The sequence below is a fragment of the Aptenodytes patagonicus genome, chromosome Z (genome assembly GCF_965638725.1).
Source record: "Aptenodytes patagonicus chromosome Z, bAptPat1.pri.cur, whole genome shotgun sequence".
NCBI lineage: Eukaryota > Metazoa > Chordata > Aves > Sphenisciformes > Spheniscidae > Aptenodytes > Aptenodytes patagonicus.
In genome coordinates, this window is record NC_134982.1 from 70,408,364 (window position 1) to 70,432,615 (window position 24,252).

The 24,252-nt window shown below is 40.8% G+C and overlaps 1 protein-coding gene across 2 annotated transcripts in view; it reads left to right on the forward strand.

The window, feature by feature from the left end:
- Window positions 1-131: 131 nt before the first annotated feature.
- The window catches only part of DTWD2 (DTW motif tRNA-uridine aminocarboxypropyltransferase 2), a 97,995-nt gene continuing 73,874 nt past the window's right edge, over window positions 132-24,252 (forward strand). The window contains exon 1 of one of the 2 annotated variants that reach the window (XM_076362667.1): window positions 132-271. In XM_076362667.1, coding sequence (XP_076218782.1) covers window positions 132-271 — 140 coding nt within the window. Of the gene's footprint in view, window positions 272-1,121; window positions 1,153-24,252 lie in introns of those variants that run through there. The other variant, XM_076362669.1, reaches the window with a different exon arrangement.

The window sequence follows — 24,252 nt, forward strand, 5'->3', positions numbered from 1 at the left end:
TGAAAGGCTCCCCGCGCCCCGATTGGACGAGCCCCCGCGACGGGGCGGGGGCGCCTCACGTGAGGGGGACGGCGGCCTTTCCTGCCCGGCGGCGCCTCCTGGCGGCGGCCGGCGCCGCCCGCCGCGCCGGCATGGAGCGGGGCAGCGCGGCGGCAGGCAGCGGGGCGGCCCCGTCGCGGGGCGAGGACGCCGAGGAGCGCGAGGGCTGCGCGGGCCTGTGGGAGCTGCCGGTGGAGCGCTGCGAGAGGCGGCCGGAGTGCGGGCGCTGCAGGTGACGCGCGGCGCAGGGCCGTGGAAGAGCTGCGGGGCCGGCGGGCCCGGCCGGCCCTCGCCCCGCCCCGGTCTTCGGGAGGCTGCGCTGAGGCCCCGGGGCGGCGCGTCGTGGTGGTGGCGGTGGCGGGGTGGGGGGCGGCGCAGAGCTCGGGGCAAACGGGGTTTGGTTACTTAGGAACGGGCCAGGCTTAGCAGGGAAGAAGTCGCCCTCACACAGACGGACAGACAGACAGGGGCTCGAGTTTAACTGAAATCTCGCATGTCTCAGTGTGAAACAGGCTGTGTCTCTGTGGCAGCGTGTATACATACCTCATCGAGACGTACGTCTGTACGTAGGCAGCGGAGCTGGCGGTAGATCAGACTTTCGGGCCACCCGTCGGCCGTTTCACCTCAGAAAACCGCCTTCCCTGCGGCGGGGCGGGGAAACCGCTTCAGCAGCGCTGGGCGGTGAAGGTGGTGGGCAGCGGGCAGGTGGGGAGGGCTTGGGCGGACTTGCAGAGGCTGGCAACGAGCTGGTGTAAAGGTTTTTTTTGTTTTGTTTTGGTTTGGTTTTTTTAAAGAAGTCTCTGATTCTCACCAAGCGTGTAAATTTGGCTGTACTGGGTTAGACCCCAAGCCTCTCTTTCCAAGCACAGCCTGCCTCTGTGACACCTGGACAAGGTGGAAAATGTTCCCCGGAGTCTGTGGGAAGGGGAGGGTGCGGTGTCCCCTAAGTGCCATGGAGTAAAGTACATGAGACCTCAGTACGGCTGCTCAGTCTTAGGTGCTTTGTCAAAAGAAAACAAGAAACTAACCTTATCTAACAAATTTACAGCTAATTTTGAAATCCATTCAAGCACTGGGGAATGGAGCGGTTAATATAACTTGATGTGAACTCAGGTAAAGCAGGCAGTGACTTTTGATCTTACAGAAATATCTTGTAACCTGATTATATGTCTATGTATGTATGTCCTTTTAGTGGACTGAGTCGGCAGTACGTCAGTTGTTCCTGAACTGAAAAGTTTGTGCTTTTGAAATTGAAAAATTTCCAGTACCTATATTAATTTCATCTGTTTCTGTTGATGTGCAAAACAAGTAGAAAGGCATGTAATTTTACTAACAGTGTAGTTGTAGTCTCTTTAAAACATCAGAGTTCTGGAGCTTATTTTTGGTGCAGTTCCTGTAAATAAGTCATCATAAAAAATATGTATCGTGTAAGTCATAACATTTGTAAACGTTAACTCTTAAAAAAACCCCAATAGCTGTGGGCAATAGTTGATGCCCAAAGATGAAAACTGAGCAGATGCATGACACTTCTGTTTTGCTGCTCTCTTTTTCTCCAGTGAGTTTTAGCTCAGGGGACTTCGTGAGCCAGATGTGGTTTTGTGTTTATTTAATACACCCCGGTAGATTTTTTTTTTTTTTCCTTCTGTGAATTTCTCCAGTGCCCCTTGAACCCATGTAAAGTTCTTGTATCTGCAACATCTGGCTGGCAAGAAGACAGCTCAGGCCTACAAACCCCCGGTGGGAAGAATTACCTTTTTGTTTATTTTGGTTGTGGCTTCTACCTTCCTCTTTTGCACATAGTATTCCAGGTGTGAGGAAGCCAGAGATTTATGCCTTCGGTAATGTGTTTCTGCTTCAAAGGACCCTTCCTCATACTATGGCTGCTTCGTTTCCTAGTAACCTTTTGGTGAGGGACTTTGTTAAAAGTCTTTTGGAAAGCCAAAGTTGATTTTTGACAACTACAGCTCCCTCACCCCCATGTTTGTTGAATCTTTCAAAAATCTTAAATAGTTTTGAAAAGCAGGATTTCCTTTTACAAAAGCCATGCCAATTCTTCTCCTGTAAATCATATATTTTTGTAAATGTTCACTAACCATATTTTTAAGTATAGTTTCAGCTTACATTAACAGTTCTATTTGTTGCAGATTATTATTTTTTTTTTAAAGTTGTTTCATGTTTGCCATTTGTAGACCTGAGGTGCCAAGGAACTGCTGAATGAGATTTAACCCACTGTCATTCTTTATTCAGCAGTTTAACCTTGAGCTCTTTTAAGATGCCTGTAGGGTGCTGCTGATTATTGTTTTTTATTTTGTCAGTGTGTTTCATAACCTCTGCTCTAGTTCCTTCAATTTTGGACAGGTTCTCTAATGAGGCATCTACAAAAATGGTTTCCAGAATAGGCATCTCCCTGTTTTCTTTCATAGTAAAACCTGATGGAAAGTATTTACTCAGCTCCTCATCACCATGTAGTATTAAAACACCAGCTTCCTAAAGAGCTGTAAATGAGTTATACTTGCTGTGAAGAGCATGGGTACAGTGAGGATGGACACTGAAAGAAATGTAGGGGTAGAGAAACCAAGGAAGATAAAAAGACCACAGAGCTGCTTTCTTTTTAAGAAAGAAGGAAAGTGGCAATTTTTTAAAAACTAAAGTTTTGATGGAGATTACGATGCAAGACTGAATTGTGCACTTGGTCTATTTTTGCAGTGTATTCTCTCCATCCTCTTCCTCAAGAATATAACTAAATTATGCTTGTCATTGAGCACAGCATTCTGTGGCATGACTTGGGGTGAAAGTAAGTCAGTGACTTAGGGTACATCATGGGAAGGGATATTATGAAACTTGATTATTACCCTGAACATTATCATGATGGTGATGGTGGGGGGCAGGTGTCTTTAACTGAATCCCTTGATTTTCTAAACTATAGAGTAGATTTTTACTGTAAAGCACTTTAATGAATGTGATTTAAGAGTATTTGGAATGAATGTTTATAGTGGTGATGGTCTGAATTCAGTGCAAAAGCACAGAAGAATGGGTTCTTTTTAGCATCATCTGGTGATTCCTCATGGGGACCGGCTTAAGGTTTGTTTTTGTTTTTGTTTTCATATGGCAAGACAGCTGATTGACTGCTTTCCAACAAATACTCAATCAGTCAAGATGTGAAACAGAAATGTGGTAGTAAGGTAGATAAGTTTTCATTTTGGGTAATGTGAATGACTGAGTGTCCTGCAGGAACAGAATGTTTCTAGGTATTATGTGTTTGAGACTTTCTGTTGCCTATGGTGGTTGTGGAGAACTTGCTAGCATTTGCAATAGTTTATGGTAGAGAATTTGAATGAAATAATGTAATGAAATTTTACATTTTAAAGGTTTTTTTTGTGTGTGTGTGTATAACTACTTTAAAAAAAAAAGATACTGGAAAATGATCCTACTCATAGTTGGTGTTTGAGATGGCAAATGGCTGATGCAAATAAAGTATGTGCAGTTGACTTCATGCTGTTTTATTCTTGAGGCTACAATTTAATACGTATTCTGTTTGCCAAAACCAAAAGGTCAGCAGTGATAAACTTGGAATCACTGATGGTTATTTGATCACTTCTTCAGTCTTTCTCAGCTGACTTAAATGTTCAACTTGTTTTCAGAAGTTAAAGCCCCACACCCAAACATTTAAATTGGAGAATAAGCTCAATATAGTTTCCAAGTTGCTGTTAGCATGGAAAACAAAATGAGCAGGCCCCACAACTGAAGCCATATAGGACAACAATTCGATTTTGTGGTGTGGCACTCTGAGAGCAATGTAATGTTTTGAAATTGTATCCTTGTGTGGGTCAGAGTTCACTCTTTTCTAGATGATTGGTGTGCTGTTACGGAAAAAGCCTTTTGGTAGTACAAAAGCAATAAATGCACAATGACTTGTTACCACAGATCTTGACTATGTATGTGCAGAATTTTACGGTAGTAGGAGAGCTTCAGAGGAATGTTTTCAGGAAAACTAAGTTTTTTTAACTGTGAGTATAATTTATGATCTATGAGCATTGCTAGGTCTCTTGTGGGCCATCAGAAATCCCCACTGGAAACAGTCCTCTATGTTTGCAGGACTAATTTAGGTTGTAAAGTTAGGATAAAAAAAAAAAGAGAAGGAATAACTTTAATCCTTTAATACAAATGCTCCCTTTGTCTGTATCTAGGATATTACAGATACCATACTTAAACTGGGTACTGTGTAAGTGCTCTTGATAGCGTTGATAGATTGATAATGACGTGATGGCGTAGTGCTGCTTCATATTTTGAGGAAAAATATAATGTTCTTACATAAGTGTCCCATATTTGTTAATAATCCTGTTAAGTCATGTAAGGGCCGAGTCTGAAGAAGCAATGTGGTCTTTCTTCAACACAATAAATATATGCAGTTGCTTTATGCACACTGGTATGGTATTTAAGTGTAAACTTGAATTTTAAAGTTTATTTAACTATCAGAGAAAGTGAAATAAGCATGCGTTAATTCTTTTAGCAATGCCTGCTGCAAGAAAATAGCTTCATAGCCTTTGATTTCTTTGATGTTCTTAAAAAGGAACTCTAGGCATTTATTTTCACTGCTCTAAGTTTATTGCAATTTTTCATGCCCTGAAAGTATTGATTCCTTATCACTGCTTAAACAAACTTCTTATGTAACTGAAACTGTGTATTTCCACAAGGTTCATAACTTGTAAGAGGTGACTTACTGTTCTGTAGGATGTTTTAAAAAAAGTTTCATGCATCTCCTGTTACATTTGCATTGAAAAAAGGTTAGGTGACAGGCATCACTTGAGTGAATTTTATTATTCCAGATTCTTAAGTGGTTTATCAAAAGCAAATTTTTTAAAACGCTATTAGCACTTTTAAAGACTCCTAAATCAGAGCAATATTTTTGTGGAATTTACTCATTTTCAGTATAGTTAAATGCATAAAGTGGGCTTACAAGTGTATCTGAGGACCTACATGTCAAAATTACATGGATAAATAAGGTGATTCTGCAGAGTTTAGAAGGAGCTAAATTTGTGCATCATCAGGGGTGTTGTGGTTTAACCTCAGCCAGCAACTGAGCACCACACAGCCGCTCGCTCACTCTCTCCCCCCCAGTGGGATGGGGGAAAGAATTGGAAGAGTATAAGTGAAAAAACTTGTGGGTTGAGATAAGAACAGTTTAATAATTGAAATAAAATAGTAATAATAACAACAATAATAATGAAAGAATAAACAAAGTGATGCACGATGCAATTGCTCACCACCCGCCAACCAATGCCCAGCCAGTCCCCGAGCAGCAGCCCCCCCGGCCAGCTTTACCCCAGTTTATATGCTGAGCATGACGTCATATGGTATGGAATATCCCTTTGGCCAGTTTGGGTCAGCTGTCCTGGCTGTGCCCCCTCCCAGCTTGTGCACCTCCAGCCTACTTGCTGGTGGGGTGGGGTGAGAAGCAGAAAAGGCCTTGACTCTGTGTAAGCACTGCTCAGCAGCAACTAAAACATCAGTGTGTTATCAACATTACTCTCATCCTAAATCCAAAACATAGTCCCATACTAGCTACTATGAAGAAAATTAACTCTATCCCAGCCGAAACCAGGACAAGGAGACAGAAAGGAAAAGGCTGAGCAGATGAAATAAAAATGAGATCCATTCACATGCATGTTAAATTTGGCAGCAACTAAAAGCCAGGTTGTGGCAGTAATTATTTTCCTTCATCAGGAGAGGTGGGTTCACTATGTGGCTGGAAGGACTCTTGTAGGATTTTAGGAGGGAGTTGCTGTATCTCATCATTTGGTATTAGTGTGTGTATGTACAGTGCTACTGTGAAGGAGAGTAAGTATCATCTAGTCTGTGGGGATCCCTGTTGTTTGTGGTTGGTGCAGCAGTGATAACAAGATACTAGTAATACAGCTCCTTCTCCAAATGGTGCTGAAAAGGAGCAGTATTACCATCTCATACTTTGGAGTAATTTTTTTCCACTTTAGGCGTTTTCTCTTTTGGTGTGTGAAGAGGAATACCCGCTTCCTATCAGGACATAATTGTCAATGACCACTCTCACAGTCTGGCAGGGTTAGGGTTCTCAGTTGTGGCTGTAGTGTGATCACTCTGTCATGTCACTGTTGCTTACATCACAGAATCACAGAATGGGTGAGGTTGGCAGGGACCTCTTGAGATCATCTAGTCCAGACCCTTGCTCAAACAGGGTCAGCTACAGCAGGTTGCCCAGGACCATGTCCAGTTGGGTTTCGAATATTTTCAAGGATGGAGACTCTACAACCACTCTGGGAACCTCTTCCAGTGTTTGACCAGTAAAGAAGTGTTTTCTTGTGTACAGATGGAGTTTCATGTGTTTTACTTGTGCCCATTGTCTCTTGCCCTGATAGTGGGCACCACTGAGAAGAGTCTGGCTCCTTTGTCTTCATTCCCTCCCATCAGGCATTTATACACATGGATAAAATCCTCCTGAGCCTTCTCTTTTCCAGGCTGAAGAGTCCCAGCTCTCAACCTCTCCTCATTTGAAAAATGCTCCAGTCCTTTAGTCATCTTTGGCTGTGTGCTGGACATGATCCAGTATGTTTGTCTGTCTTGTACCTGGAAGCCCAGAACTGGACCAAACACTCCAGAGGCGGCCTTACGAGTGCTGAACAGAGAGGAAGGATCCCTCCCTTGACCTCCAGGCAGTGTTCTTAATGCAGCCCAGGATGCTGATGGCCACCTTTGTGGCAAGGGCAAGGACATTTTACTGGCTCATGATTAGCTTGTTGTCTTCCAGGTCCTTCTCTACAGAGCTGTTTTACAGCCATTTGGTCCCAAAGCATGTACTGATGCCTGGGGTTATTCTTGCCCATATGCAGGACTTTGCATTTCCCTTTGTTGAAACTTCATGAGATTCCTGTCAACCCATTTTTCCAGCCTGTCAAGGTCCCTTTTGTCAGAATCCAATATTCCCTAATGAGGTTCTTTTAGATATTCCACATAGGGAAAGGTTGAAAGTTTAAAAGCAGGTTTACTTATTTGAACATATCTGATGTTAGACGAATTTTGATTTAGCAGAGTGATACAGCAGTGTACTGAAATCACAATAGAATCACAATATGGCAATTGCAATCTACAGTGGATATTGGATCACAATAGAAATGTGATTACCGGTCTCTATATGCTAGCCATCACTACACCGTACATCCTAAGTTGCTGGGAAGGCAGGCATGGGTTGAAGCCGGCTCAAACCCATTGCTTTCTTCAAAGTTCATTTGGTGTTTGTTCAGCTTTTATGCTATGCTGAGCTGAGCCACATAAATACTTTCTCCATGCTGGTCTGGCTGGGTCAGGAAGATAATACTCTCTATTGATTATCTCAGATGAGGCCATTTACACAAACAGTTGACCCACTCAACTGATAGAGCAGTTTATCTAAAGCAAAGGCCACCCTCCGGTCCTCTTTGTGTTGAAATAAGTCCAGCTTCCTTTGTGATAGCTGTGGTGACTTCCTACATTGTTTTCTGAGCCTTCTTTTCTTGAAAGGGTTCATTTGTCAGTCACACCTCTGGATGGCAGCACAGCCATGTACCTGCCACTCCTCTCAGTGTATCTATCATCTGTGAACTTGCTAAGCGTGCACTCTGTCCCAGCATCTAGGTCACTAATGAAGAGGTTAAATAGTATTTGCCCCAGTATCAATGCCTGGAGTACTCCACTAGCGACTTGCCTCCAACTGGACTTTGTCCCACTGGTCTCACCCTCTGGGCCTGGCTGTTCAGCCAGTTCTCACTCCTCACTGTTGGCTTATCTAAGTGGTACTTTATCAGCTTATCTAGGAGGGTGTTATGGGAGGCTGAGACACTGTCAGAAGCCTTACCAAAGTTGAGGTAAACAACACCCACTGCTCTCCCCTCATCCACCAAGGTAGTCACCTCACTGTAGAAGGCCATCAGGTTGGGCAAGCATGTTTTCCTCTTTGTAGATCCATCTGACTGCTCCCAATTCCCTTCTTGTCTTTCATGTGTTTGGAAATGGTTTCCATGAGGATTTTCTCCACTACCTTTCCAGGGATTGATACGAGGTTGACTGACCTGTAGTTTCCTGGATCTTTTTGCCCTTCTTGCAGACAGGAGTGACATTTGCTTTCTTTCAGACTTCAGCAACCTCTCCCACTATCCAGAGATAATCAAAATTGGCCTCACAATAGCATCAGCCAGCTCCCTTAGCATGCATGGATGCAACCCATCAGGCCCCATGGACTTTTGAACACCCGGTTTGTTTAAGTGCTCCCTAACCTTGTCGTCCTCCACCAAGGATAAGTCTTCCTTGCTCCATACTGTCCCCTCTGGTTTCAAGGGCCTGGGATTCCCAAAGGGTGTTATTACTAGTAAAGACAGAAGCAAAGAAGGCATTGAGCACCTCAGCCTTCTCCCTGTCCTGTGTCACCAGGTCCCCTGCCCCATTAAGCAGCGGGCTCATGTTTTCCCTAGCAGCCTTTTTTGCTGTTTGTGTACTTGTAGAAGCCTTTCTTATTGCCCTTCACATCCCTTATGAGATTAAACTCCAGGTCAGCCTTGGCCATCCTTACATGCTCAGACAGCAGCTCTGTATTCCTCCTGGGTCACCTGTCCCTGCTTCCATCTCTTGTACATTTCTTTGGTTTTTTAAGTTTGAGTTTAGCCAGGAGCTCCCTGGTTCATCCATGCAGGCTTCCTGCCATCTCTGCTGACTTCCTGCTTGTTGGGATGGACCTTTCCTGAGTTTGGAGGAGTTGATCGCTGAATATCAGCCAACTCTCCTGGATTGCTTTTCTCTTCATGGCGACATCCTGTGGGATTCTTCTAAGCAGATCCCTGGAGAGGTTGAAATCTGCTCTCCAGAAATGCAAGGCAATGGTCCTACTTTTTGCTCTGCTCTCTCTTCTTAGGATCCCAAACTTCACCATCTCATGGTCATGCCAAGGCTGCCTCTCCCTTGTTCATAAGTATCACATTCAGCAGAGCAACTTTCCTGGTAGGTTCCTTGATCACCTGTGCCAGGAATTTGTCATCAATGTACTCAGATCTTCTAGATTGCTTGAGCTCTGCTGTACTGTCCTTCCAGCAGATATCAGGATGGTTAAAGCTGCCCATGAGAACCAAGGCCTGAAAACGTAAGGCTTCTTACAGTTGTTTGAGGAAAGCCTCATCTACTTCTACCTGATCGGGAGGTCTAGTGCAGATATCCACTACAAAACACGTGTGTTGGTCTGCCTGCTAATCTTGACCCATATGCTCTCAACTGACTCCTGACCTGTCACAAGGCTGAGCTCCAGGCATTTCAGCTGGTGTCTCACATAAGGGGCAACTTGCCCTCCTTGCCTTCCCAGGTTGTCCTTCCTAAAAAGCCCATATTCCTCCGTCACAGCATGTCAGTTATGTAAGATATCCCAGCATGTCTCCATGATCCCAATGAGGTTGTAGCCCTGTAACTGCACACAGACTTCTCTCTCCTCCTGCCAGCACTGCTAGCAGGTTGAGGGAGGTGATCGTTCCTCTCTGCTCAGCACTGGTGATGTTTGTTCCCATACTGACTCCAAAAGCATTTCAGAGAGGCACCCGAGCGTGCCGATTCCCCAGTACAGACTTAAGAGCCTCCCCCATTAGGCTGTTCTGCAGGTACCTCCTTCTTCACATGCCTGTCCTCACATCGCCTCTGTTTTTTTGGTTGCTATATCCCTTCTGTTCCCATCACCGTGAGGCTTGCCTACCCAACTTCCTTACTTGTTTGTTGAGGAATCACTCCCTTCCCCATAATTTCTAGTTTAAAGCTCTCCCTAACAATAGTTTGGCCAGCCTGTTGGCAAAGACAGATTTACGCCATTTAGTAAATGCATCCCATTTCTTTCAAGTAGCTGCTGACCCTCAAAGAGGATCGCATGGTTGTAGAAATCAAAACCCTGCTGCTGACACCAGCTGCCCAACCAGTTGTTAACCTGCAGGGTCCATCGAGTCCTTCTGAGACCCTTCCCCCTCACCAGCAGGACTGACAAGGACACCACCTGTTCTCTAGACTACCACCCCCAGAGCTCTGTAGTCACGCTTGATACTTCTCAGGTCACCCCAACAGTGTCACTGGTGCCTACATGGAAGAGCAGCAGAGGGTAGTAGTCAGAAGGCCAGATGAGCCTTGGTCGCTTTTCCACGATATCTCAAATGTGAGCCCTCAGCAAGCAGCAAACTTCCCTAGAAGACAGATCATGGGGGGGCCTCCATCCCCTGCAGCAGGGAGTCTTCTACCACTATCACTTCCTGCTTCCTTTTAGTGCTCCTGAGTGGGTCACGCCAAGCCATCAGAGATACTCCATTGGACAGCACTCCCAGCTTCTCATCAGCTATGAAGACAGTGAACCAATTGTGTAACTGCAAGTCATTGGACGGGGCAGGAGCCTTCTTTCTGGTGTGAGAGGTCACCACCTTCCAGCCTTCATTATAATAGGATTTCTATCTTACCAGCTTCATGGGCACAGGTTCTTCATGCCCCTCTGCTGCAGCTGAAGGTTCAGGGTCTCAGAAGAGATCCAGCTGATGTCTGTCTTATGCTCTTTGATGCTGTATAGGGTGACCTCCTCCCACAGCTCTTTCACTTTGTAGCACAGCTAGTGGACAGCTGCACACCTCCTGTAGGCTAGAAGACCACATGCCCCAGTGATGGGCCCCAAGTACTTCCAGCAGCCTGAGACTTGCAGAGGTGTGTCCTCCTTCTGGAGCTCCATCTAGTTCTTAGAGTCTAATAGCAGAGGGGAGGGTTACTCCAGTGGTGCCTGAGAACTGTGCCCTGTGACCACCATTGCTGAGAGCAATGTTGTAATCCAATGTTGATTAATTATCATAGAATATCTCAAGTTGGAAGGGACCCATAAGGATCATCAAGTCCAACCCCCTGCTCCTCACAGGACTACCTAAAACTAGACTATGTGACTAAGAGCGTTGTCCAGATGCTCCTTGAACTCTGACAGGCTTGGTGCTGTGACCACTTACCTGGGGAGCCTGTTCCAGTGACTGACCACCCTCTCAGTGAAGAACCATTTCCTAATGTCCTATCTGAACTTTCCCTGACACAGCTTCATTCCATTTCCTTGTGTCCTGGTCTCTGGTCACCAGAGAGAGGAGATCAGCACCTCCCCTTCCACTGCCTCCCTTGAGGAAGTTGTAGACTGCAATGAGGTCACCCCTCAGCCTTCTCTTCTCCAAGCTGAACAAACCAATTAGCTGTTGTGTTGAGTGAGTTTTCTGCTGGACAGGTTTTTGCCAGCTTTCTGCCTGCTGTGGGTGGAGTTACCAGACTGGAGGTAGAAGATGGAACCGTGGAAGCTTGACTTGGATAAGTTTAAACTGCTGTGAAAGAGCACTGATATAACTTAATACTACTAAATCAAAAGTATCCCCATTCAAAATAAATTACAATTAATTATATATATCTTTCTTGTGAGATACAGAAGATAACCTCGTCATCAGTGGTTGCATTATTGTATTAGTAGTCATTCCTGGCCATTTGACCAAAAGCTGGCAGAAAGAAGTAGTGCCTTCAACAGAGGAGTTGGTCTTGGCGAAGTTATAGGATAGTAGTGAGACAATGGCAGATTAGAGATCTGCCAGAAAAGCACAAGTAGTTGGTAATAAAATGTAATTCTGAGATGAGGCAAAACCCTCTAGAAATAGTAATCTTTTGTAAACATGAAACTGGCTTTCCAGTTCTTAGTGGCAGTCAAAGGTTGCATTATGAAGATGCTACATATTGTAGTTTATGTGACAGTATCTCAAGAGTGTGTGCAGCATCAGCATTTGCTGAGGAAGATATTTTGGTAGGTAGTATTCAGTATTTTGCAGATACGTCTAAGAGAGTGTGTGTGAAGAGTGATTATGTTGAAGAAATTAAATCTTAGGTCTGCCTTTGGATTTGTGTGGAAGGACTTTGTCAGTGACACAACTCCAGTTTGAGGCTGGGGAAGAGGGGAGTGCCTAGCAGGGAAACACTGGGGAGAGGAATTAGTTTTTTAAAAGAGTTGTCTTCAGCTGTTGCTGTTAATAGCAAAGTGGGTAAATTGTTCTGTGTGTTGCAGTATAGCTGAAGGAACCAGAAATGATTTATCTCTTCATGGATTTTTGGCCTATGGAACTGAATTTTATTTCTTCTAACTTCTTTCATTTATTACTTTTCAAAAAACGTGTTGCGTTTGCAATTCTGTTGTACCCTTGTATTGGCCTAGTAATTGCATGCGTATGTTTTTCAAAGTGGTGTCCAAACGTGGGGACAGAATTCCCCGAACTGGTGAGTTGATGAGACTTTTGTAAGCTCGTTTCAAGACAGATGAGCCTGAGAAAATAAGTTACAGGCCTTGTCACCTGTAAGTTGTATTTCTTCAAAAAATAACTAGAAGTATTGGCAAAAATTTCTCATCTCCTTACTGTGAATGTAAAATAAGTGTTTATTCCTGGCATTTAGTGATTTTTATATAAATCATTTCAAATATGTATATAATTTAATACAGAAAGGTAGAGATGTAGACGTATTTCAGTTTCCATAAGCGTAGGTATAGGTAGCTGAGAAGGTAAGAGAGACCTTGGTGTAAATCAGGTGTCGGACTCTGCTTTGGGGCTTTGTCAGGCCTGTAGCAAACTTGAGTGGCATGAAGAAGAGCTCTGTTGCCATGACTGTATTTTTTTTGATACTTCATTTATGCATTCATAGCCAGCTTGGATGTCTGTATATTTGCATAGAGAGATCTGAAGCAGTGCCCTCAGAAAGCTAGAAGGTGAGTTAAATTCTTAAGCAAGGAGGTGCTGTCAGTCTGCCTGGCCACAGATTTGGAGTTGGTTGTACTTTACTGGCCAGCAGAGAATCCAGCCACAAGACCACAGAACAAATTACTGTTGTGAGTTTTACATTTAAACACATGTGCATCAAGGGGAATACAGTCCTTAAAGGTTTTACAGCCTAGTGAAGAGTTATTTAACAATAAATGCTTATTTTTGCAACTGCAAAAAGTTATTTTACAAATGGTGGAAGTTTATTTCAGGATTAAGTGGTTATGTAGGCTTTCCTGCCATTGGAGCAGCAGAGATATTTATGCAGTAATAGGCCAGCTTTTCTGAAGAGGCTAAGAAATTTTAATAGGGCTGGGGGTGTGAAAAGCAAGACTACACAAGCTGAAAGTCTCTACCATTCAAGAATTACCTTCTTCCTTTGTAGACACATACATCTTTTGAGTTTTTAATTTATTTTCAGTAGAAGATTCTCAAGGAGGTTTAACGAATGTTAGGAGCGACTCTTGAAATTATATACTTAATAGTACAATAGATGTAGAACTTACCAACTGCAGATGAAGCTGTAACTTGTTTGAAATTGATGAGCTAAGACATATGTAATCTGTACCACATTTTAGGAAGAGAAGCTAAAGGTAAGTGGAAAAATTACCAAGCATTAGTTCTGAAGTTCAGTGCTTCTTATAATCTTAATATGCTTTTATTAATGTTGCTTTAAATGATTGTAGTTTACACACTAAATTCTGTGGCTTCTATTGGTTAGAATTATAAATATCAAGCTAAACATTGGTCAGTGGGTTTCAGTTTATTTTTGTTCTGTGCTTAGCAGTTACTGTATCCGGAGTAGTTTCTCATGCTGTTGTTTCTTTGGCCTGTATTAGCAGTAATGAGTGGTGCCAGAACTGTTGATGAATTAAAAATTTTTGTGACTTGAATGTTACTTCTCTCTGCTGGGCTAAATTTCAAAGGCATTTATTCATTTCCTATTATATTTTAATCAGATTAATGAGTAGTGACCTTTTTAGGTTGCTTATTTTGTGCTCGGCTGACTTGGTTAGCATCCATTTTGGTCTGCTGGCATTAAAAAAAAAAAAAAGATATGTCAGGCTGGCCACAACCTTTTGACTGTGGACAGCTATAGGCTAGTAGGAGCACAGAGATGAGGACTGCAGCAGAGAATAATCTTGTTAATTAAAGCAACTCTAGTACCTTTGATCTGTTTTTCTGTAATTACCCCAAGTGCAACTTTGCCTTGGGGATGGTAATGTATTGTAAGAGAAGCCAAAGATGTTTCAACATTGATCAAGCCTTCCCGATTTAATCATAAGGAATACTAAAAATACCAATGGTTCCTTTACAAGAATTGCTATTGATTTTTATAAACTTAAAGCAAAAACCTAAAAAAAAGAAATGTATTCTATTTTTCATGCTGTGATGGTTACAAAAGTAGGTGAGAGCTGAAGACTGTTATCCATATACCCAAATAAGAGTTGCTTTAAGCGCAGCCAATTCTGTGATTTTTTTTCTTGTAATTTCTGTGGCTTGCATCTGAGATTGGCATAGGTGAATTTCACCTGGAATGTGGTATTATGAAACAGAACAGTATTTCCTTTTGAGGAAAGCCAGCCCTGACATATCCCAGAGTTGTTTACGACATAGAAGTACTGTAGAGCTTGTCTGAACATGCTGTGACTGATGTGGTCTTACTTCACTCAGATTCTTCTTCAGTTACGCCGTCTTTTTTTTTTTCTTCTTCTTTTGTTTTCCCCTCAGCCTAATTAAGTTTTACTTTTACAAAACCAAGCTTTCCTGTCACTTCAGATGCACCACTCAAACCTACCTCCCTTCTTCAATCTGTATGCCTAGAATTTCTTAGGGTTTTTTTTCTTTCTGACTTCCCCAAGAATGAATTATCAGGGTGATCTGACTTCTTCCACTTCTAGTTTTTTTGCTGCCTTTCATTTATGAGTATTTTTTTTGTGTGTGTCTTCCATTTCAGTTGTGGAAGGTGGTTGTTGGAGTCTTCTCTCCTCCTTTCAGTGACTGTATTTCACTCCACTATCTGATCTCCCATCCAGATTTATCCCTTGCAATGCACCTGTGTGTCACTTTCTCATTTTTTAGGTCAAATACTGTCTTCTGAGCATTGGATTCAGTTTTCTCTCAGCTTTTTTATAGCTTTACCAGGATCGTACTTTTGGCTTCTAAGACATAGTCCTCAGCTATTTTTTTCCTCCATCTTTCTACGTGCCATTTCTGAGTTACACCAATGATGCCTATCATTTCTGGTAAGAGTTTCTTTTTAAATTCTTGTCCTTGGTTGCTAAAGCTGTTAAACATCTGTGCCAATATTGAAGACCTGCAAACTCTCTGTAACAGGTGGTTTTTGTTTAATCTCAAGTTGTCTTCTCATGAATGTCTAGCTGTATCAGCTTAGTCATGTAAAGGAGAATGTGCCCTTGCTGTACTTAATTTTTGTCTTGCTGGGCACTGTGTAAAGAAAACAGACAAAATGAGTCCTGAAGGCCTCATCCTATGGCTCTTCTAGCACAACAGTAGTAGATAGTAGATGATTTACGTTGTAAAGTTAACAGGAATTTTTCTTACCTAATGAGTAGCCAAATACTTATTGTGGCTGATCTTTATTTCTTTCTACATGTTTTTCTTAATTGTTTCTATATTAATGATAGATAATGCAATTTTCTGAGTTTGTTGTGGGGTTTTTTGTTTTTTTTTTCCCCTCTTTTTTAAGCAGTCAATCAACTGTTATCCAAAAGGCTAGAGATATTAAATAAAATAGAGTGGGCATGCTCCTTAGGTTTTGGAAGGAGCACCTTAAAACACGCACTTTTTGTATGGATTGACAATATCAGTTTATACAACCTTACAATATTTGTTATAAAATACTTTCATTTTCTTATGGTGTCATGGAATAGGCATTCTTTCCTATACTTCTGTTTAGTACCAGCACTTCAACATCTGTATTTATTTCAAAAGTCCCATTTAATGAAATTGAATATAGGTGAATCATGCACTAGGGGGAGAGTAAATGGAGCAAATTGGAATGAATTTGAAATGTTCAGGAATTATGTATTTTGGTACTCATATCAGATAGTGGAAAGAAAATGCTCCTTACCTTAAATGAAACACCTACAGTTTGTGGGTTTATTAAGGAAGCCAAACAGTCTGGAGAAATCCACTGCCAGAAAAGTTAATCAGAGATAAGGTCAGACTGTTATGAGAGGACAGTGACTAACCATGGCTAGTTTTGTTAACACTGGGTTATATTCTTAACTGCTAGAAAATGGCAAATCAAGAGAGTGGTATTTTATAAAGAAGGATGTTCAAAAAGGGTGATTTGGGCGTTCTTATGATCTGTTACTTGTATGGGACAACAGCAGTGGTCCACTTCAGTTTTATAATGTATGGAACTTGTTTTTCCTGATAGTTCTGAATTCAATATTACACTTATGCAATTTGGGAATAATCCCTTTAATTTTTTCCTCAATGTCTATTAGGATTTGATTTAGAAACTCGATAAATTCTCCCTCTTTGTTGGAGTTTTCATCAAATGGAGTTTTGAGCCTGTAGAATCATTAGGGTTTAAATGTGTTTTGCTATTTTTAATAGAAGGGCTTGTTAATTGTACCCTCTAATAGGGAATTTCTTCATTAAAATACCAAGGAGATGAGCAATTAAATCCAGATGTGCTGTTTGTCTTGGAGACCTACATCAAATTCTCCATGAACATCTAAAAAACCCTAATGTATGAAAAAGCAGGCAGCTAAGCAGTGCATTAAGTTGACTTTAAGTGCCTTTTAGAATGTCATCTCCATGTAAATTAAAAAAAAACCATCGAGTACAACAAACTTTCTTTTATGTATAGCCCCTTCATGCCTTATGAAACTGAAGCAGAGATTCTGACGGATATGTATGTGTTTTAAACTCAAGTACTTTCAAAGGGATCTAGACACCTAAATATCTTAGAACTTCAGACTCTGAGACTACTTTGGTAATGTCTTTGCCATTTATAACAGTACAGTGGATATAATCCATCAAACCCTATTAAATTAGTTGTCCTTTAATATCATTCTGTTATGAGCCGCTGCTTTGGTTTCATATTCTGTTAATGTTTGCAAATATAGATTATGTAGCAGATTGGAGAGGGGTCAGGGGAGAAATTTAGTAAGAGCACTATCGGAGGACTGATGAAGTCATGTACCACAAAAACAAGTTGGGGTAGGGGACAGAAGGAAAAACAGCATGCCCACCTTATTTGCCAGACTGGTTAATGGATTTAATAGTATCTAACTGTGATGACAGGTTTTGAAATAGTGGTGGTTACATTCATCTGAGTGGATAAGAATACTAGGGAGGCGTTTGACAATTTTCTACAATATCCTGGTGGTCAAGCTGAGAAGAAACAGACTAGATGAATGGGGCTACAAAATGAACAAAGAGCTGTCTGGACTGTTGAGCTCGAGTGATCAACAATTCGAAGTCTGAGACAGCTGCTTAGGAGAGGTTTCCGTGGGGGTTTATGCTGTGTGCAAAGCTGGTGAAACATGTTGCTAGTGACCAGATTGGTGGGGTGGAAGGCACGCACAACGAGCTTGCAGGTGGCACCAACGTGGAGTGAGCAGTTGCTGTACTGCAGGAGGATAGAGCTGCCATTCAGAGAGACGTTGACAAACTGTCTTGTCATTAGGAACCTCACAAAATTCAGCAAATTTAAAGCCCTGTGCCCAGGGCTGAACAAGCCCTGGCAGCATTGCAAGCCTGTGTACTGGCCGGTGAGGGAACCACTCTGCAGCAAAGAATTAAGGGCACCAGGGTGGGCAGCTGGCTGACTGGGGGCCAGCAGCATGCCCTGGTGGCAGAAGAGGTCCAGTGTATCTTGGCTGTTTCAACGAGAGTGTAGCTGTGTTTCAACTTAAGAAAGAACAAATTACTCTTTGTGAGAGTGGTTAAATGCTAGAGCTGGTTGCTTGGTGAGACTGTGGAGTCTCCATCCTTGGAAGTGCTCAGATCAGGTTGCTCAAGGCCTTTGAAATTATTCCTACTTTGAGTGGGAAGCTGGCCTAGGTGACCTCTGGAGGTCCCTTACAATCTGAACTATTTTATGAGTCTGTTTATAGCTTTGTACTGTTGTGCTCTGTCTGAGTCAATACCAGTGGCCTCTCAGACCAGGCAATGCTAATTTTCTCAGCGCAGTATCTTGCTGTTGTGGTCCATCTCATTCCCATCAGTCTCTTAATGAGGTACTCAAGTGCAGTCTAACCTTGTTTTTGTTAACTTTTATGAGCATGCTTGCCAAATATACTACATTAGTTATAAAGCTAGTGTTTCCGAGTTATACAAGAAAGGTTCATCTATGCAACACACTTCTAGCGTTCTTATTCAAAAGAAAGTAGTATTGTAAGGTATTTTTCCTAAGAAACGCTGCCTGCAAAGCACCTTGAGTGGTCATTAAGTACAAATCAATATGGTTCTGGGGTTTGTTGTGGTGACTGCTATATTCAGCATTTAAAAGCACTTGTGCTTAATTGGTTGTATACCTTAAAAGCAGCATCTTACAGTATCTCCAAAAAGCTTTAGAATAACTCAATGAACTTGATGCCTAGTTAAATAAATAAAATATTATGTATTCAATAAAAATCAACACGTTTTAATGAAATATAATAACTGTTTACTGTTTAATAACAGGTATACTATTTTAAAATATGTTATTTCATTGCATTATACCAGGAAACTGGTTGACTGCTTTTTTAATGAGATTGATGCTAGATCAAAATCAAAGTGAAAATGTGTTTGACAGAAGTGCCTGCTATTCAGAAAAAGGACGCTAGAGTGTAGTGTAGCATTTATAGTACTCTTACAAGCTAAGAGGTATCAGGAAGTCTTCTGAACAGAACATTGCTTGCACACTGCCTTTTTTTCATATGGTGTTATAATGTTGAGTTATACTGAAGTTCTCTGAATGTATAAACACAACTCCATTCTTCTACCATCTATGGCAGAAGAAGTGAATAGTACACTAGAATACTTCAATTGAAGATTGTATTTAATATTTAACCATGTTCCTAACATTGGTTATTCATCATATGAAGCTCTGTTAACTGTATTTTTTGCTTACATTCAGTTGAAGATAAACTGCAGAGAATGGTAGATTTTCTTTTTAACAGGAGTATGTACACTTTAAAGAAGATTTGTCTGGTAGAAGGCATCCACTAAGGATTTAGAAGGCTAAATACAGATTAGAATGGGCTTTCTATTGTGTGTTCATATGTTTTACCAAAATAAAGTATAGCAATACCTTCATTTCATTGCATATTTCTTTTTTTTTTTTTTTGTATTATTTGTGAAAGTAAGAAAGCTTAAATTCATAGCTCTAAGTGACAGGATGTGGCATTGCTGCATGGATTGAGAGATACAGAAAACTTAGCTCTTATTTTAACTTCTGAAAGATGTGTGGGTACTGAAAGATGTGAGTGACTGCCAAATCAATGGCAGAATTCACTTCTGACTTCATTTGGTGCAGAACTGAGCTTTTAATTTAACTTGTCTTTCTCATCTGCTTGTTTTAAACTAGGATTCAGACTTGTTTTGCTATTAGCAAATAAAGTATACATGCCAATAGGCTCTGTCTTTAAAATACTATATTAAATAAGGTAAAGTTGCATAGGTAGACCTAAATTTCAGATATTAAAAGACCTATTACTTATGTGGAGATAGAAAAGTCAGTTTTGTTGATACTTGGCCTGTGTTTTTGGAACAAGAGAGTGCTGTGGATGTAACTTAAACTAACTTCAAGTCAAAACTAAAAAAACTTCATAAACTGTAACATGGAAAGTTAGTGTTAGAAGTTTTTATTCTTGCAGGGTTACCCTTAATGACAAGTTGTAATTATCCTTTTTTGATCAAGAAACCAACAATAACAAAACAACAATGCATGAATCTTTTAGGTAATTTAAGTTCAGATTTGTAGACTGCATTTACACAGCTTCAGTTGCTGTTTGAACCCCTGTATGCTGCTGAAATGTACTGTCACTAGCTCCAGCTAGCAATGTCTTATTCCCTCAATTTCTCAAGCTGCCTTTCCCCTGGCTCACTGCAATGGTCACTATGACCCTTTATTCTACATATGGTGCAAACCAGCCTGCGTTCCCTCACCCCAAGGTATCAGACTGAGAAGGAGATGGGGAGAAGGGCTGGTTAGCCACAATTGCTGAAAGTCCTCCATGGGAAGGCTCTTTGGGCAGGCATGCAGGGGGCTAGCAAGCCTACCAGACCTAAGGCTAAAGAGAGGATCCTGCCCGTAGTCCTGGCAGGTCGGAAGAGGTCATCTGCTGTACAGAAGCCCAAGTTCCATGTGTAATATATTTTTGGTCCTCTTCTGGATTATAATGAAAGCTTGGTGCCAGCAGAGAATCAGCGTTGTGTTCTGTGTCTGGTGGCTTTTATTGCTTTGGAAGAACCCTATCGTTCTGCTGAAAACAGGCTGAGTAGGAGGCAGAAGCAAACTTCCCTTAGGTTGTGCTAATGCTTCTCTAATTTACCAGCTACGTATATTCTTGTGTGTGGAGATACAGATGTTAGCAAGGCACTGGACTGATTTGTCTTGCAAATCTGTATGAAAATGTAATAAAATTTGTGAGTAATTGTGTACATATGCAATTAAGACTTACATAATTATTTGTTGCTAACCTAAACAGAAGCTGAAATACTGCTAAAAATACTAATTGCTGGTGAGTGTATTAATGCTCATTAAAGTGCCATTCCACAATATTAAATAAAATTTAATAATAATGGCATTTTTTATTTTGAAGCTTGCTGAAATTGGGGCGGCTGAGGAGCAGGTGCAGCAGTGGGGGGGCCATGGGCACAGTGCAGCCCAGCCATGGTGGCAGACGACTGGGTGCTGCCTGGTGAGGGCACCCACTACATAGCAGGAGGAGCCCGGGTCGGGTTTTGCCTTCGTGGCCCTTGCTAGGGAAGCCACACAGCAGGTGTTCTATGTTATGACCATTTTTGCTTCTCTGGACTGTTTTATAGCTTAATGGTCTCTGCCCTGTTCCAGTCCATGCCTTTAAGATAGTTTTCAGCTTTTTATTTTCAGTTCTAGTCAAGAAAATAAGATAATGGAAATATTTTGGGCCGGGTTAGGACAGACCTTCCTAATACATGACGTTGTTGCAGGTAAATGGGCAACAACTCTAATTCTAGTCAAGTAACTGCTCACACCTTTTCTCCTTTTTCATGTATAAGCCTTTAGAAAGGGGAATAGGTCAGATTGTATTACTGGAGTTCGTAAAATCCTGCCTACACAAAGTTCAGATTCTGTGTCTCTTCAATTAAAATCGATGGAGAGACATGAATTAAGGAAGGGTTAGAAATGAAAACTTCAAGAGTCTCTTTGACAGTCTTTATTTTTATATGCATTTTGTATTCTTATGTTGGAAATGGTTTGGTGCAGCATTTTCAGATGTAGGCACTTCTTAACCATCTTTTAAACAAGCTGCATGTCAACTTAAATAAACCATAGCTGGACTGAACTTTATCACATAAAGCCAACAGCACAGTTTCTCATTTTGTAATTATTATTTCAAAGGCTAAAATAGTAACAAGCATTTGGGGAAACACAACTCTTCAGTTTGAAGCAAACATTCAAACAAATGTACTTCTGTAGTGTTGCAAAAAAAAAAAAAAAAAAAATTTCAGACAATATCCACAGACCTCATTTAAGAACTTAAGAAGCATTAATTACGAACTTCATATGCTCTTTAAAAATATACTTCTGTTTTTACTTTATACTGTTAACTGGAGTGTTCTCTGCATATATACAAATGGATGAAAGAATCAAGATGCTGATTCTGTACTGTTGGAATTTTTTTTTTTTCTTTTTCGTTTGTGGATCAGTGGGTTCCTCTGTTCCCCAGGAAATTCTGAGCTTTTCCACAAGACTTTTGTGGTTACAGAATTTTTCTGGTTTGTCTTTTCTTGTGACAGCTTCTAAACTTCTGAGACAGATTGGGAATTATAAAGCTGGCAATGTAAAACTTCAGTTTAACTTCTTAATCTTAATGTCTCAATGGCTCACTTTAAATGCCATTACTGCTTCACCTTCTTCAACAAATTTAAAGCTCTGCTAACTGTCTGGCATCAAGCTTGTCAGAGTGCCAGCTATTTTGCCAGACTGTAGAGCCAAGATGCATGAAAATGTCAACAATCTCAGACTCATTAGTTTTTGGCTTTCCTGGCCTTTCTGTAATGACTGCAGTGCTGCATAAGCTAAATGCTATTTTTTTGTTTACTCCTATTACAGTTACAGTGGAAACCACAGCCAACTTTAATGTAAACGGTTGAAATAGTTGAAAGAGTGTTATCCTATTGATTTGTTAATTTCGGTTATTTGCAAGGGAAGTTGCCTGCCAAGGTCTGCTTCCATATAATAAGTTAGGAAAATATACAGGGTGGATTTTCTTCTTCGTATCTTTTCTCTTTTATAGCATTGGAGGATATTTGTTGTTTTTAATACGTTCAGATTAGCCTTGTAAAGCTGCCATGAACATTCCAGGCTAAAAAAATCCCAAAATTTACTTGTTTGTCCTTTATGATTTAATTGGTCAGGCAAAAAGGTTATATACCTTGGGAAATGGTCACATGAGAACACTGCATAGCTTCGAGCTTTTAATAAAGGCAGCATGGACCTTGTCCACATTTCTGAAATATATTGATTTTTGTCTGTATACCGTCAGCATGAAAATACGTAAAAGAACACTCCTTGAGGACAGCTTACACTTAACATATAGCATTCATACCGACGCTGTACTAATAAATCTACTAATTTTGTTGGGTAACCTGTTACCTTCTATTGTAATGTCAAAGTCTAAAGGAAATGTCCAAATTAATTTAAAATACTTCTAATGTAATTGTCTGTCACTGTAGTGTTATAAACTTCTCCATAAAAGCCACTTCACCCTTAAGTGGTAATTCTCTAGATACAACTACATCTTCAATACATAATAATAATTAATAATGATAATGATAATAAAAAAATCTGTTGTACTATTTACTTAGTGTTCAAAACCACTGTGAAAAATATGATAATGCAAAATAGAAGGGAAGTTTGGAATGATACATAAACTACCAAATACTTGAAAGGGAAGGTTTTTTCTTTACTAATTTTAGGTATTTTTACAAATAAAATTTTCTGGAGAGAAATATATATATATGTGTATGTTTACTTATTTGCCTAATTTTTCAAGAAACACACTAGCTGATGTAATTTTCCAAAAGACAGGAATGTTGTCCTTAATGAGAACTCTGAGCTTGTCATGAAATAAATGACCGTTTCCACCCCTTACCTCCTGAGAGGTGCCTGTTTTGTCCAGTTTTAGTCTTAAATCTAGGAAGAATGACAACTTGTAATCTTTGTAAGTAAGGCTTTTCAAATGTTTTGCTACAGTTGTTCAAATCCAGACCAGGTGAGCTTTGACTGAAAATCATTACAAACTGATAGCTGTTTGGTGCTGAAAAAGAAATGAGGCAGTGGTGTAAATCCCATTTCCAGTGGCTGGCTGTCAACAACAGAAAACTCCAAGCTCAAAATCAGCACTAACATAACAGCTTCTTTCAGACTTGCATTGAGGATAGTTTTGATGATTTTGCTTTTTGAGATACATTTTGTCACTCTTTTTCAGTTAGAGCTCAGGACATAGTTCCTGAAATGTATTGGGTTACTCTGAAAGTAAATGTTAAAATGGGACCACTTATAGTCTGTGCTCTTGTTCTGTACACTTATTTTACTGAACTTTATTTTCTTCTGTTGAGTGTAGGAGCTGGATATGGTCTATTTTTTTTGAGATCTGTGGCTCAACAACTTGTTTGTATTGTTGTTCAGTAACAGTAAAACATGCACTCATGCTTAGTGTGCTGATGAAGACTGAAAGACCTGAGAGCTGCTTGCACATAGTCTTACAGCTGTATTCTTTTAAATAGTGATTTGTGCCAGTAAACCATACTCGGAACAAATGGGTCAGACCCAAGATTCGTGTGGTGGAGAGTTGAACAGCAGTGAACAACAGGTGCCTGGGGATCAGCATAAATACAGGGCAACTGTAGAGTGGTATTTCGTGGCTGATAGGAATAGTGGTTCTGGGATTTTCTGAACCAAAAAGCGTATCTTCATGCTTTAATAGCTCTTGATGATGGATACCTTTTTTCCTGATGTAATTTTTTGTTTCTGTGATCATGTGATAAGATGTACAATGTAGCTATTCATGAAACAGATGCAAATAGGTGTTTCCTTTTGAACTTACTCTCTGCTGGTATTGCTTGATGCCTCTGTCCATTAACTGCCTTATTCTTTGGGTTTTCTGAAGCCTGTTGCTTTGTGCAAAGGCCCAGAATTGTGTCAAAATTG